The sequence below is a fragment of the Oenanthe melanoleuca genome, chromosome 18 (assembly GCF_029582105.1).
Source record: "Oenanthe melanoleuca isolate GR-GAL-2019-014 chromosome 18, OMel1.0, whole genome shotgun sequence".
Classification (NCBI taxonomy): Eukaryota; Metazoa; Chordata; class Aves; order Passeriformes; family Muscicapidae; genus Oenanthe; species Oenanthe melanoleuca.
This window is the reverse complement of record NC_079351.1, coordinates 10,276,535-10,290,118: the sequence shown is the minus strand read 5'-3', so window position 1 is coordinate 10,290,118 and position 13,584 is coordinate 10,276,535. Positions and strand designations below refer to the sequence as shown.

Sequence of the window (13,584 nt, the reverse complement as noted above, 5' to 3'; positions counted from 1 at the left end):
TCTGTTCTGGCTTTGCTTCCAATAATTGAAGTTCCTGCTTTGTTAAATACTTTCATATCTGCTCATTTTAATATCTGACACCTGGGAATTATAACTGCAGTCCAACAGGTCCCTGTCCCTTGGCTGGGCTGATGAAAGATCATTTTCCAGCTTGCAGTGAAGGAACAAGGTTTCAAAACCCTGCAGTTCAGTTCCAGCATCTGGGCTCAGTGCAAATCTTTACTGACAGTGCCCTCAGCATTAGAATTGTGACAGAGGAGACCCTGCCTGGGGACCCCCTCAGTGACCAACAAAATGAACATCAGTAGAGAGGCATCCTCCATCCCTCAGGAACAGGGATTTCCTACCTCAGGAACCTCTCCAACACCTTGTCCTGCCCCCTGAATGTGCCCCAGATGTGCCCCCAGAGCCCCACCTCACACTCCTGAGTGCAGGGAGGTTTCCAGAGCCACAGCCCAGCACTGCCCTGGAGCCCCCAGGGCCATTCAGAGCATTAATGAGGAACCTGGCACATGGAGAGGCAAGCTGGGTCATCAGCCCCAGTTAAAAGAACCCCCCAGACTGGTTTGTGTCCCTGAGGGTGGGCAGAGCACAGTGTGGGGGTGAAGGTGAGTGATGCTGCCCGAGCACCTGGCACAGCCCCAGGGTGAGAGCCAGCACAGCCCATCCCATCAGACAGCTCCAGGGACTGGGCAGCACTGTGCTCTCAGGGAAACAGCACCACAGGATCCATTTCCCACGATCTGGACAAGCAAACAGCACCACAGGATCCATTTCCCACGATCTGGACAAGCAAACAGCACCACAGGATCCATTTCTCACGATCTGCTGGTGCCAGCTTGAGTCATGTCCAAGAGCCCATCACTGAGGCTGGCTGGGTCCAGCTCTGCTCCCTGCTGGAGCCTGTGGGGCTCCCTGCCTCTCCCATCTCCTCTAAACCTGCCTTTCTCTGCTGTTTTTTGCAGACAAGCCACGAATGAACAACATCCTCACGTCAGCCACCGAGCCCTACGACCTGTCCTTCTCCCGCTCCTTCCAGAACCTCTCCCACCTCCCGCCGTCCTACGAGTCTGCTGTCAAGACCAACCCCAGCAAATACTCATCTCTGAAGAGACTCAGTAGGTGTCAGCTCCTTTCCTTCCCCCTGTGTCTGGTTTGTTCTGGTTGCTCTGGGAATATCCCTTCACTGTGCTGGGGCACTGCCAGGGTGGCATCTCCAGTGCTGATCCCTTGGCTGTCACTTCCCATCGGGGTGGGTGTGGGGTCATTTCATTGCTGGGGCAGCACAGCACGTGTGGCTACTGCCTGCTGTGCTGCCTGCCACCCCCTGCCCCGATCTGCTCCTGACACAGTCACTGAGAATCCTTTTTTCTCTCTGCTGGGGCTGAGCCCAGCCCAGCTGGGTGCTCAGAGCTGCCCTTGGCATAGCCAGGCCAGGGATCTCAGCAGCCATGGGCAGCTGGGAATGCCAGCAGGAAGATGCTGAGGTGGTTGGGAACATCTCCAGGAGGAGCCCTGCCTGCCTTGGGCAGTGCTGCAACCCACCCAATGGTGTTAGAGCTGATCCTGACCCATTCCATACTCAGATCCACTCTCTGTTCCATGCTCTGTGTGTGTCCAGACCTGTTCCATGTTCCACAGTGTAGGTCAGAGCTGTTCCTGGTCTGTTCTGTGCTCAGATCCACTCTCTGTTCCATGCTCTGTGTGTGTGTTCAGAGCTGTTCTGTGCTCCATGGTGTCTGAGCTGATCCTGACCTGTTCCATGCTCAGATCCATTTTCTATTCCATGCTCTGTGTGTGTCAGAGCTGTTCCTGACCCATTCCATATTCAGATCCATTTTCTGTCCATGCTGTGTGTCCAGAGCTGTTCCATGCTCAGATCCATGCTCTGTTCCATGCTTTGTGTGTGTCCAGAGCTGTTCCCTGCTCAGACCCATTTTCTGTCCATGCTGTGTCTCAGAGCTGTTCCATGCTCAGATCCATGCTCTGTTCCATGCTGTGTGTCCAGAGCTGTTCCCTGCTCAGACCCATTTTCTGTCCATGCTGTGTCTCAGAGCTGTTCCATGCTCAGATCCATGCTCTGTTCCATGCTGTGTGTCCAGAGCTGTTCCCTGCTCAGACCCATTTTCTGTCCATGCTGTGTGTCCAGAGCTGTTCCATGCTCAGATCCATGCTCTTTTCCATGCTCTGTGTGTGTCAGAGCTGCTCCTCACCCCTTCCATGCTCAGACCCACAGGGTGTTTGGGTATTCCAGCAGCTTTGCCCTGCTCACTCTTGTTAGCATCTCTCCTTTCCTGCAGTTTTATGAATTGCATTGTTCTGCCAATGGTTCTGTAATGCTCCAGTTCATCCTCTTTGCTGATCTCAAACCCTTCAGCTCCAGTGGGATTCTGAAACAAGTGATTTTTGTGCAGGAAATGCTCTGTGCAGACTCACCCTGGGTCTGTAATTTCCATGAGTAGTTTCTGGATGCAGCCACAGAGTCACACTGCCTAATTTAGAGAAATTACTTAGAGAAAATATTTTCACCCACAATGGATCACTAAGGGCAGGGGAGTAAGAGAAGCAGATCTGAGTTAGTCTGTGGAAAATCTGCATTCCCAGTTTAGCCAGCTAAGAGGGGCACACCAAATTTAGTAACAGGAAAGCCCTTGGACTATCCACAAAGAATATCTGTGGAAGATTTTTTCACAAGAGACAATGAAATAAAAATGCAGCACAAAAAAACCCCAAAAAACACCCACAACAAAAATCACAGTCCACTCCTTGGCTCTTCAGTGTGGGACTTAGGTACCTGTTTAATATTAAGACAAATTCATTTGATGTGCTTAAAAGTAAGAATGTGCTGAACTGAGTTGGAGACCAGAGCTGAGGTATTTGGGGATTGGAGCCTGCCCTCCTCCCTGTGCCCTGTGCTCAGCTCTGCTTCTGCCATGAGCTTTTCTCCTGGGAACACTCAGATCTCCCATTCCCAACCAAAAGATCCCAGTGCTGAACAGTTCATGTTCATTATTAGCTTGGATGATAATGTCTGGTACTGGAAACCCCTTGAAATCAGGGCATTGTAGTATTTCTGCTTTAAATTGTCCCCATTTTGGGATGACCAAAATGCGAATTTCTCTGCACACAAAATGCACCCACTGGAGGCCCTGGGTGCCCACAGAAGCTGTGGCTGATCCCTGGAAGTTCCAAAGCCAGGGTGGAGCAGCCTGGGACAGTGGGAGGTGTCCCTGCCATGGTAGGGGTGGCACTGGATGGGCTTTAAGGTCCCTCCTAGTCCAAACCAGGCTGGGATTCTGCAGTGTGATCCCCTGATTTCCTAGATCTTTGTCCAAAATGACAAAAACAGGTTTGTGTTAGGGTGCCAAGGTTAAATGTTGTGAGTGCAGTCAGTGCTCCTGGAGCCTTCCCTGCCCCTCTGGGCAGTCCCTGTCCCTCTCAGGGCATCCCTGGCAGTGACCAAGGGCACTGAGCTTGTCTTTGGCCCTGTCCTGGTTTGAAGGACAGGTATCTGCCAATAAAGGCAGGAGCTTCTCTTTGAAATGGAGAATGTAAACCCCCTCCCTCCCAATTATTATAATTTTGAAATGAAGGGGCTCTCAGGCAAAGAGATGGGAATTAGGAATAACAGTTCTTTACTAGGAAAATTAAAATAGCAATGCAGTATTACACAGAACAATCCCAGCCCTGCCAGAGTCAGAATCCAAGCTGACACCCGTCAGTCAGTCAGGGTGTTGGCACAGTCCCATTCAATGGTGGCTGCATCCTCCTGCAGGGGCAGATGTGGTTCAGCTGCAGCAGTGCTCCTGGAGAAGGTGCAGTTTCCTCTGAAGCTCCAGGGATGATGTGGAAAGGTCTGGCTTTCCTCTGGAATCCAGTGGGAAGAAGGTTCCTTGGTGTCCAAAATGTCAGTTTTTATCTGGGTAGGAAAGGCTTGGCTCCTCCCCTGGCTGGAGCATCTCCCAGTGGGATGATGGAATTTTATCAGTCATGCCCTGGGACTCACTGGCCATTAACAGGAGATATCTCCTGGAGGGAGGATGGGCTGTGGGAAGATAAAGATGATTGCCCAGCTGGTTTAAAGATAGCCCATGAGCAGATAATGTGTGCCAGGAGATCAGGGTCACTGCCCCACCTGGCTTTAACAGATTATCAGGTGATAGAATTCACATTGCTGGGCACATCAACCCAAGACAGGCCCTTGGCTGGAGAGGGGGTCAGTCAAACCCTTAAATATCCATGCAGGGAATCCCTGCTCAGTGCAGGGCAAATCCCACCCAGGGACCCATCCAGGGCAGCTCTGACAGGCTCCAGTGCTCTCTGCAGGACACCAACCCAGCCTCTTGCACTGCACCTGGCAAATGCCAAACCAGCTCTGGATTTCTGAGCAGCCAAGGAGTTTCAGCCCTCCCTGCTCCCACTGGGGCTGAATACACCCAGCACCTCCAGAGTCACTGAATCACTTTCTTGCAGCTGCTCTACTCCAGAGCCAAAGGAAAAGAGACTCCCAGCTCCCAAACCTCCCCTTACAGAATGCCAGCAAGATAATTTTCTTATTCCTATGAAGGAGCTGAAGGCAACAACAAAAAAAGTGTGATATCTAAAAGCTGCAGTTCAAAAATTATTTATTGTGCCTTCATTTTTCTTATTTAAAAATAATTCTTTCCTGTCATGGTTAGAAAAAAATAAAATAAAAAAGTTATGAAGAGATAATTAACAAATACTTGTATTTGAGCAAGATAAGAAACATTAGGTATTTTTTTAAATCTATGTTTCAGGTGCTTGTCTAGGTTTCCTCAGGCTTGCCAGGCAGGGAAAAGTTACTTATTTTCCTCCAGTTAGCAGAGACAGATGATGAAAGACCAGGGCACAGACAACAGGAACCCATCTGGGCTGTTTTTTGGGTCTCTGAGGGGCTGAGCACCCCCTGTGCCCTGGCAGGGGGAAGAGCAGTGATGGCAGCAGTGAGAATGTGGCTGAGCAAGAGCAGCTGGATTAATTCCACCCTGCCTGGTGCTCCAGGGAATTGCTCTCCCAGCTAAGTGAGAAAGGTCAGTCAGGAAGGAAGCTCCTATTTTCAGGCAGATTAAACCACTTGGTGCTGGCTGGAGAATCATCACAAGTGACTGGGCAGCTTGGAAATGTTAAAGCCAATTAAAACAAGGAGAGACAAGCCCAGAGAGGAAACCTGCTGGAGCTGCAGAGGAAGAAAGCTGGGGAAAAATTACCTTTAGGAAAAGGAGAGGAATTCTTGTGATGGCCTCACATGCACACACACGTGCATCTGCTCCCACCATGGTAATGTGGAAGAACAGGAAGAAAAACTGTCCTTGGCTGTTCTGCTCCACATTCCCTTCCCAGAGCACACAAACCCCATTTTTTATGGAATTTCTGGAATTCCAGTGCCAGAGGAGCTCTGCTCTGCTTTTCTGCACTGGCATCTTAGGTTGAGGTGGAACGTGTAAGAGCATTTATTTGGGGATCTCCCTCCAAATGAGGGAAAAAATCAACAAAAAACACCAAAAAAGCTGAGGGCAGAACAGCTTAGCCTGAAGCCAAGGCAGTTGAAGGACTCAAACATTCCTGAAGTTTGGTGAGACCAGCCCTGACTGATGTTCTAGAAACTGCCAAAGGAGGGAAGAAAGGGCAGAAAAACCCCCAACCAAAATCAATGAAAAAAGCCCAGAAAGTGTGCAGAAAGCATAATTACCAGTAATTGCAGTTCCAAATGTTTAAAAGACACAAGGAAAGACCCAGAAGTATAGGATTGATTCAAAAATAGAAAAAATCCTGTCAAGCAATACACCAGTGATTCCTTTTTGTCTGCTCACAATTTCTGCATTTTTGGAATCCTCTTAGCACACTTTAAAAAAAAAATTAAAATTTATCTTAAATGGAAATTTTAAGTACTTAAATTTTTTAATTTTTAATTTTTTTTTTTTTTTTAATGTTTGATGGAGGAACATGCTGGATTGTAGTTTTATTTTGGTTACAATTATGAATGTCTGCTCTCACGTGAGCATCAGTGACAAGATCAGAGTTATCAGATCCCAGCTGTCCCAGGGTGGTGCTGCTGTGGTCAGGGTGACAGGAACCAGCCTGGAAGGTGTCCTTGCCCACAACAGGGGTTTGGAACTGGAGCATCTTTAAGATTCCTTCCAACCCAAACCATTTTGTGATGCCAAGATTAAAGAAACTTTGGTTTTGGCCAACTGTGCAACCAGAGCTCCTCATTTCCCTCCCCAGCTGGTGGGCAAAGCCCCTGGAGCTCCACTGCCCCCAGCCTGGAGCTGGGCTGTCTCTCTGCTGTCCCTGGTGCAGGAATTGGTGGTTCCAGCGCTGTGCTGAGCTCTCCTGGCACGGGGCACGAGTCTGAGGTGACCTTATTGCTCTCTACAACTTCCTGAAGGGAGATGTGGGCAGGTGGGGTCAGTCTCTTCCACCGGGCAGCAGCTGACAGAACCAGAGGACACAGTCTCAAGCCACGTCAGGGAAGGTATAGGTTGGATGGTAGGAAGAAATTTTTCACCAAAAGACTAATAAAGTACTGGAATGCTCTTCCCAGAGAGGTGGTGGAATCATCATCTCTGGAAGTGTTCAAGGAAAGGCTGGACATGGCACTTAGTGCCATGTTATAGTCTAGACTCTGAGTTGAGGTGTTGGGACATAGGTTGGACTCGATGATCTTGGAGGTCTCTTCCAACCTCAGTATTCTGTGATTCTGTGATTCTGTGATTCTGTGATTCTGTGATTCTGATGCAGCACATTCCTGTCAGGCTCTGCCCCCATCCCTGGCTCAGGCTGACGCCCCTCTCAGAGCCAGCACTGGGAAGTGTCTGGCTGCTCTGCCTCCAGCAGCTTCTTGGGTGTCACACATGGTGCTCTCACTCCTCTGAGCTGGAGATGAGAAGTTTCCCCACACCTGGAAATGTTCCTCCTCCTCAGCATCACGGCCTGAGTGAGCTTAGGAGCATCTTTGACATTAAATCAGCACCCTGAAATGTCAGCAAAAGGCTCCACAGACCTGTACCAGGGTCACGGGTGGGAGAGGGAAAGAAAAGATATTTTTTTATGCTGCTAATGGACAAAACATTTTAAAGTGTAGAGCATGCTGCATTTTTAATCTAAGGAACAGCTTCAAGCCACTTCCAATCAGCTGATTGTGTCACCTCTCCCACAGCCCAAAGCTGGAAACATCACATTAGCTGGTTTAGCTCCTGCTGGCAATTACCAGAGCCAGGTGTGAGCATCCAAGCACATCTCCATTTGGGATGTTCTGTGCTTTAATTACATCTATTTAGAGTCACATGGGCGAGCCGGGTGGAGCTGCTCTCATCCAGAGCAGAGGCCAAGTGCCAGGGTGCTAATTGCTCCATTCCCAGGCTGCAGCATCGCTGAGAGCTGTGCACACCAGCCTGGCATTTCCAACCGGGGCCAAAACACTCAGCAGAAATGCCTACACTTCCCGGGGCCATATGGAATCTCCCCGCCCTCAGCCTTCCTAGAAGGTGATTTTAAAGACAGAGAGCTGGAGGCCAGGAGAGCTGCTGCCTGACATTTGCAGCGAGACATCCTTCCAAGAAGTGTTGGGTGGCAAAAAATAGAGAGTCATTCCTGCAGTGTGTGCTCTGGAGAGCAAATCCCACGGGCAGGAAGCGGCACAGGGAGCTGTGGGTGACCTCATGCCAGGGTGGGCTGGAGGCACAGATGTTCTCAGCTCCTGCTTCTGATGTGAGACAGGAACAGCCCCCCCTCCCCAGGAGCTGGGCAGGGAAGGTGTGGGAGAGGGCATGAGGACAGGAGTGAGTGGCCCAGCACAGGTGGTGACAGCCCTGCAGTTTGGCTGAGCTGGTGCCTTGTGGGCAAAGCTCTGGGATGCTGTCAGCACCCACCACAGGAGCTCTGCCACAGGAGTCCCAGCCAGTGTGGTGCATAAAACCTGCAAAGTGATGGCTATGCCAGGAGAGTGAGGGAATTCCCACCATTATTTAACTACCAGGCCTGTTGAGGGCCCACAGGAAGAGGCAGCACCTCCCTCACCTGCCCCATGATCACCCCAACCACCCTGCAGCAGAGCTTTGCTCTCTTTGTCCCTCTAACATCCTCAGAATCTCCACATATGGAAAATTTTCCTCTTCTACCACCTCATCCATTCCTATCTTCCATCACCTGCCATGGTTTGAAATACTGGAGCTGAGAAAATAAACAAGGCTCCTCTTTATTATCACATATTTTCATCATATTTGTCAGAGAAGCAAATGACTTCCAGAGGAATTTTATGTCAGTCCCAGGAGCTGAGGATGGGTAGGACAGGATGTGTTTGCCCATCAGCACTTGGCTCAAGCCTGGTGGGGACAGTCCCTGCTGGCTCCTGGGTGTGCCCAGCTCTGGGGGCTCTGTGCAAAGCTCTTCCTGTGAGGTTACTTTGCAACAAGCCTCGTTTCTTCTGTAAGGTGGAGAAATTTCCTTTACCTTTGCATGAGGAATCCCCTTCCTGCATCCCACTGCTGGCTTCTGCAAGGAGAGGAGGGTCCTGCAGGTGTCTGGGGTGGCTCTGAGGTCACTGATGAGCCAGAAGGGGAGGGGGATGCTCCTCTCTCATCAGGAGAACCTCTCAGACAGAGAAGTGAGACAGAAGGCTCACAGGGGTGATCAGTGTGGAGCACTAAATGTGACTCCATCCCCTGGCCCATGGAGGCCACAGCTGTGCCCTCCCACTTGTGACAGTGGAATTTTGGGGAGGGATGGGCATTCTGGGTTTTGTGCCACAGGCACATCAGGGCACCTCAGGCTGCCCAAGGACTGCCAAGCCTCCTTCCAGGTGAGTGATCCCAGTACCTCAGCTCACAGCAGAAGAATGTCAGAGGGATTAACCAGAAAGTTTTTGTGTTTCTGTTGTTGCTTTAAAAAAAAAAAATCTGAAACAACTGTGAGGTTGCTTCTTTGAATTACCAGTTGGTTGAATCAGGCAGTTGCAGCTGCTGTAGGATTCCAGTGATCTATCACGATACAACTGCTGCAGCCAACATCCTGAGACTGCAGCGTTTCTCTCAAAGCCAAAAAAAGGAGGGTGAGTGTGTGGGGAGTGTGTGCTGCATTTCAGAGCAGCAGAGAGACCATTTCAGATGTAGGAGCAGCAAACTGAGCAAGAAATGTTCCGTGGGATAAATTCTATTACATCAGCCAAGGCTGATTATAAAAATGGGAAACGAAACCTTAGGCAGGTGATTCAGTGTCTCAGAGACTGAACCATGACCACCAAATTTGTTTTGTGATCACATAAGCAAATATTTAAATGTGGTAATTAAAATGTGATGAGGTCACTCGTGGGCTTCAGGGAATACCCAGGTCTCAGGCCAGAGGTGACATGGGGACCTCAAACGGGGACCTCACCTCTCGTGTCACCTGCCCTGTTCTTTCCCATGGGGGTGACATTTGGGAATTTCTCCAGAGCTCTCATGTAAATTGTGTGGTACTGCAGTCTGGCCTCCACAGCACGTGGAGGGCTGTGGGATGCCCTGCCCAGGGACTTGCACTGTCCCCATGCACTCCACGCTCCTCTCTGCCACAAGCCCTTGGTGACACCACCCACCGCTGTCCCTGCCTGCGGCAGACGGTCCCTCGGCTGTCACCAGGAGGCAGGTCTGCACCCCTGGGACAGCACTCTGACATTTCCAACCTCTCCCTTTCCCTCCCCACAGCTGACAAAGAGGCTGACGAGTACTACATGAGGAGGAGACACCTGCCCGACCTGGCAGCCCGGGGCACGCTGCCCATCAACGTCATCAAAATGTCTCAGCAGGGCAACCAGCGGGACCGGCCCCGCCGTCCCATCAGGGCCATGTCCCAGGACAGGGTGCTGTCCCCTGAGAGGATCATGCCCGAGGAGTTCAGCATGTCCTACGAGCGGATTCTCTCCGACGAGCAGCTGCTGTCGGCGGAGCGCCTGCACTCCCAGGACCCGCTGCTGTCCCCGGAGCGCTCGGGCTACCCCGAGCAGTCCATGTCCAGGGCATTGTCACACACGGATGTCTTTGTGTCAACACCCGTCTTGGATCGCTACAGGATGTCAAAAATGCACTCCCATCCCAGTGCCTCTAATAACTTGTACAATACCTTGAGTATGAACCCGACCTCGGCCAAGCGCCAAGCGTTCGCCTCGCGCCGGCACAACACGGTGGAACAGCTGCATTACATCCCCGGCCACCACCACCACTACCGCACCGCCAGCAAAACCGAGGTGACTGTTTGACACAACCCAGTGCATTGTAGATACTCCTTAAGGACTGGGGTGGCCACAGCACCCCGTTCTGCAGTGGCCTTATAGGCCAAGATAACCTCTACTAACTCAGTGTCTGCAAAGACTTCTCTGACAGTCCCGCCCACGTTGTTTTTAAAGCCACCCCTTCATCAGTGACACAGGAAGAACTGAAGCAGCAGTCAGACACTAGGGAGGGATAACAGAGGAAATTTCCTGGTGTGCATCAGTTTCTGTCAAAGAAAGCCATAGTAATCGATGGCTCCTTCCAAGGGCTCACCTGCATTATCCCATAGTTTCCATGAATTCAGGACTTTTCAGTTGCTCCAAGGAGAAGCAGCCTGAGACAGGGAGGAGGAAATGCAGCCACCCCATCCTGGCAGGAAGGGGCCTCGCTCTTGGTCCTCATGTTTGGCCTTTCTGTAGCAAGTAGGGAAGTTCTGGCTGCTGGGGCCACCCCCAGGCTGCTCGACACCCGTCAGCCCCCACACATCTGTTCTTTGTCACCCTTGGAGCAAATTCAAGGGCAGACTTTCCTATGGGACTGGCAGATCTAGGGACAAGAATAGTCTGGCTGAGAAATAAAGTTTTAGTTTATACTAAATATACTCATAAGATAAAAACATACTAGTGCCTACAAATCGCCTGCTCTCTCAGTGTAGGAAGTAGTGGGGTTGATGTGTTCAATAAGCACAAATATGCTGAAATGCTTGTTAGACCCTTTCCTCCACTCATTCTAGTATCTCGGTGTCTCCAACATGTAAATAGGAAGGAGGAAGAGGGTTTCTCTTCCTCCAGCTTCTTGCCACTGCTGACCCTAAAGCAGCAGAACCTGTTCAGCTTCTCACTGCTGGCCTGTGCTGGGGAGGTCCTGACCCACCGAGACCCCGCGAGGCAGGGCTGCCACGCCTGCCACCCAGCCTGGATTTCTCCCAGAAGTTTCTTTTCCTGATAGCATTTTCCATGGCCCAGTTCCCTTGTTTCTCCTCCATTCACAGCCTAGAGCTCCATATGTAGCAAATCTTTTTCTAGCCCTTAGCAGAGGCACAAAGCTGAGGGTGTCTGTTTACCGAAAAGCAGGTCGGTAAGTTTCCGCGGTTTTCTCTCCCTGCAATGGCCTCCCAAGAAAACCTTCCAAATTCCAATTCCACTGAGTCCCAATCCTAACCATGATGACAGTTACATTTCATGCATATAAATTATATATCCAGCATAATTATAATTAATGGGCATGTTGTATATCTGATATAACGCTAATTAGATACTGTATATTTGTAAAATCTTTAAAACATAGACTCGTGGGTCCAGAATTTGTGAGGGTTTTACCTTTGGCTTTCCAGACAGATTGTGCTTTGCTTTGGTTTTTTGTTAAGATTTGGGTTTGGGTTTTCTTTTCTTTTTTTTCCCCCTTTGATTTGTGCTCCTACCAAATTCTGTAGAATCTACTCCCACCAGAACACACTTCTGTGGCCAGGAAAGGGTCTCAGGGGGTTTGAAGGCCAGCCAGACCTGGTGCTGGAGCTGTGGGTGCTGGACACTGTCCCTGGAGTGCCCTCGGGGCCCCAGCACACACACACACACACACACACACACACACGGTGAGATGACGACTGACTTCAGGCTGTGAGCGCATCCCTGTGCGCTTCTCTTTGTGTCCCACCTTCCCACAGCGACTCTTTTCCTGCATGGCTCTTCATTAGGCTTCACTGAACTCTGCCCTGCTCCCTCCCCTCAGATACCTCCTGGCCTTAATGACACTCCCAGCCCGCTGTGTCGAGTCCTGTAGCAAACACTGATGGCAGGCGTGAGCTGAGTCTCCCGTGGAGGCTTTGGTGCAGGGCAGGCAGGAGGAGCACGTGTCCTTACCCCAGTGGGACTTGCAGCTGGGCTCAGTCGGTGTCCAGGTGGCCTTTCTCTTTCCCAGACTGTCCTGGAGCTGGTCCTGTCTCCAGAGCTCTGTGCTGCCCCATCTGATGGAGACTGTTGAGAAGGACTCCATCGGTCAGAGGTTACTGGGGCTTTGTTTGACGGAAACTGAGCTGGGAGGGAACAACAAATAACAGTCTCCAGGGTCAGATCCTGCAGCCTTGGGCAAAATCACTCTGGGCAACACCCAGAACTGTCTGTGGATCAGGGTGGCAGCTCATGGCACGGGAGGGATGAGGGAGAACAGGCTCACACCTCATCTCCTGCCCCCTCCCTGGATGGACACTACTCTCCCCTGACTACCTCCAAGCTCCTTGGCTCAGCCCCTGGATTTTCCTTCCCAGAAGACAATCCCTGTGAGAGCACTGCCCTTGCTGACCTTCCCACAGGCCAGAGTGTGGGACTGGTGTGAAGAGAAGAGAAGAGAAGCTCTGACGGCTGATGGGGAGGCAGCCCCTGCTGAGGTTCTGGGGCTCCTCCTGGCCCAAGCACAGCAGGGAAATTGAACACTGGGGGAGAGCAGAGCCCACTGCAGAGCCTCCAGGAGCTGTGGTGGCAGAGCTGGAGAAGAGGTGACAGTGGGAGGCCGTGGGTAGGTGAACACTCCTCTCTTTCCATGTCCATAGCTGTGTGTCTCAAGCTCTAGTCCTCATCTCAATGTTCCATTTGTGAGCTAAGAAGCTGCTGGACCATATGAAAATTTGGAAATTTGTGAGTAGCCCGTGCTGATGCTGAGCTGTGCCTGGGCCATTTGACCTCTGTGTCTTCTCCTGTTCTGGCTAACAAATATCACAGGCCCTCTGCTGACGTGTCCTACCTGGGCAAGAATCCTCCAGAGAAATCTTAGCCTCATTTCCTTGTCTTTTTTCCACCCACTCAACTGTTTCAAGCAGATGTGTCCCACAAGGAGCTTTTTTAGGCCAAATCTCTTCAGGGACTCTGCCACCACCACAGAAAACTTTCAGCAAATTTCCTTGGGAAGGAAGCGTGCCCTGGACACCACCTGGGCACCATGTGTTCCCACAGCTCGCCCTGTGTGCTGGAATGGCTTGGAGGGTGGGGCAGTGCCATTGCAGCACACACAGATGTCCTTAGGTCATTTTTTTCCCTTATTCCTTCTCATGAGAATTTGTCTTTGGAAGAACACTTGGTCTGGGCCGAGTGCCATGACCCCAGCCTGGTCCCCAGCACTTCAGCTCCCCATGGTCCTCATGTGATGATAATGGGAATTTCCAGCTCTGTGGAGGGATCAGACCATAACATGAGGTGCTCTGAGACCCTCTCACCACAGAAAATGTGGATCAGCAAAGTGTTTTTGTTAATCTTGTTTGTCATTGTCCCACCACATGGTGTGTGGTGTGCCCCGCTCCGGTGCCTGCCCAGCGCAGAGAGCCGGGCTG

At 51.0% G+C, this 13,584-nt stretch overlaps 1 protein-coding gene across 1 annotated transcript in view; it reads left to right on the top strand.

Annotated features, from left to right (window-relative positions):
* SHISA6 (shisa family member 6) overlaps positions 1-10,252 on the top strand; it is a 202,463-nt gene extending 192,211 nt beyond the window's left edge. The window contains exons 5-6 of the mRNA XM_056506000.1: positions 966-1,118; positions 9,702-10,252. Coding sequence (XP_056361975.1) covers positions 966-1,118; positions 9,702-10,252 — 704 coding nt within the window. The remainder of the gene's footprint in view (positions 1-965; positions 1,119-9,701) is intronic.
* Positions 10,253-13,584: the final 3,332 nt, after the last annotated feature.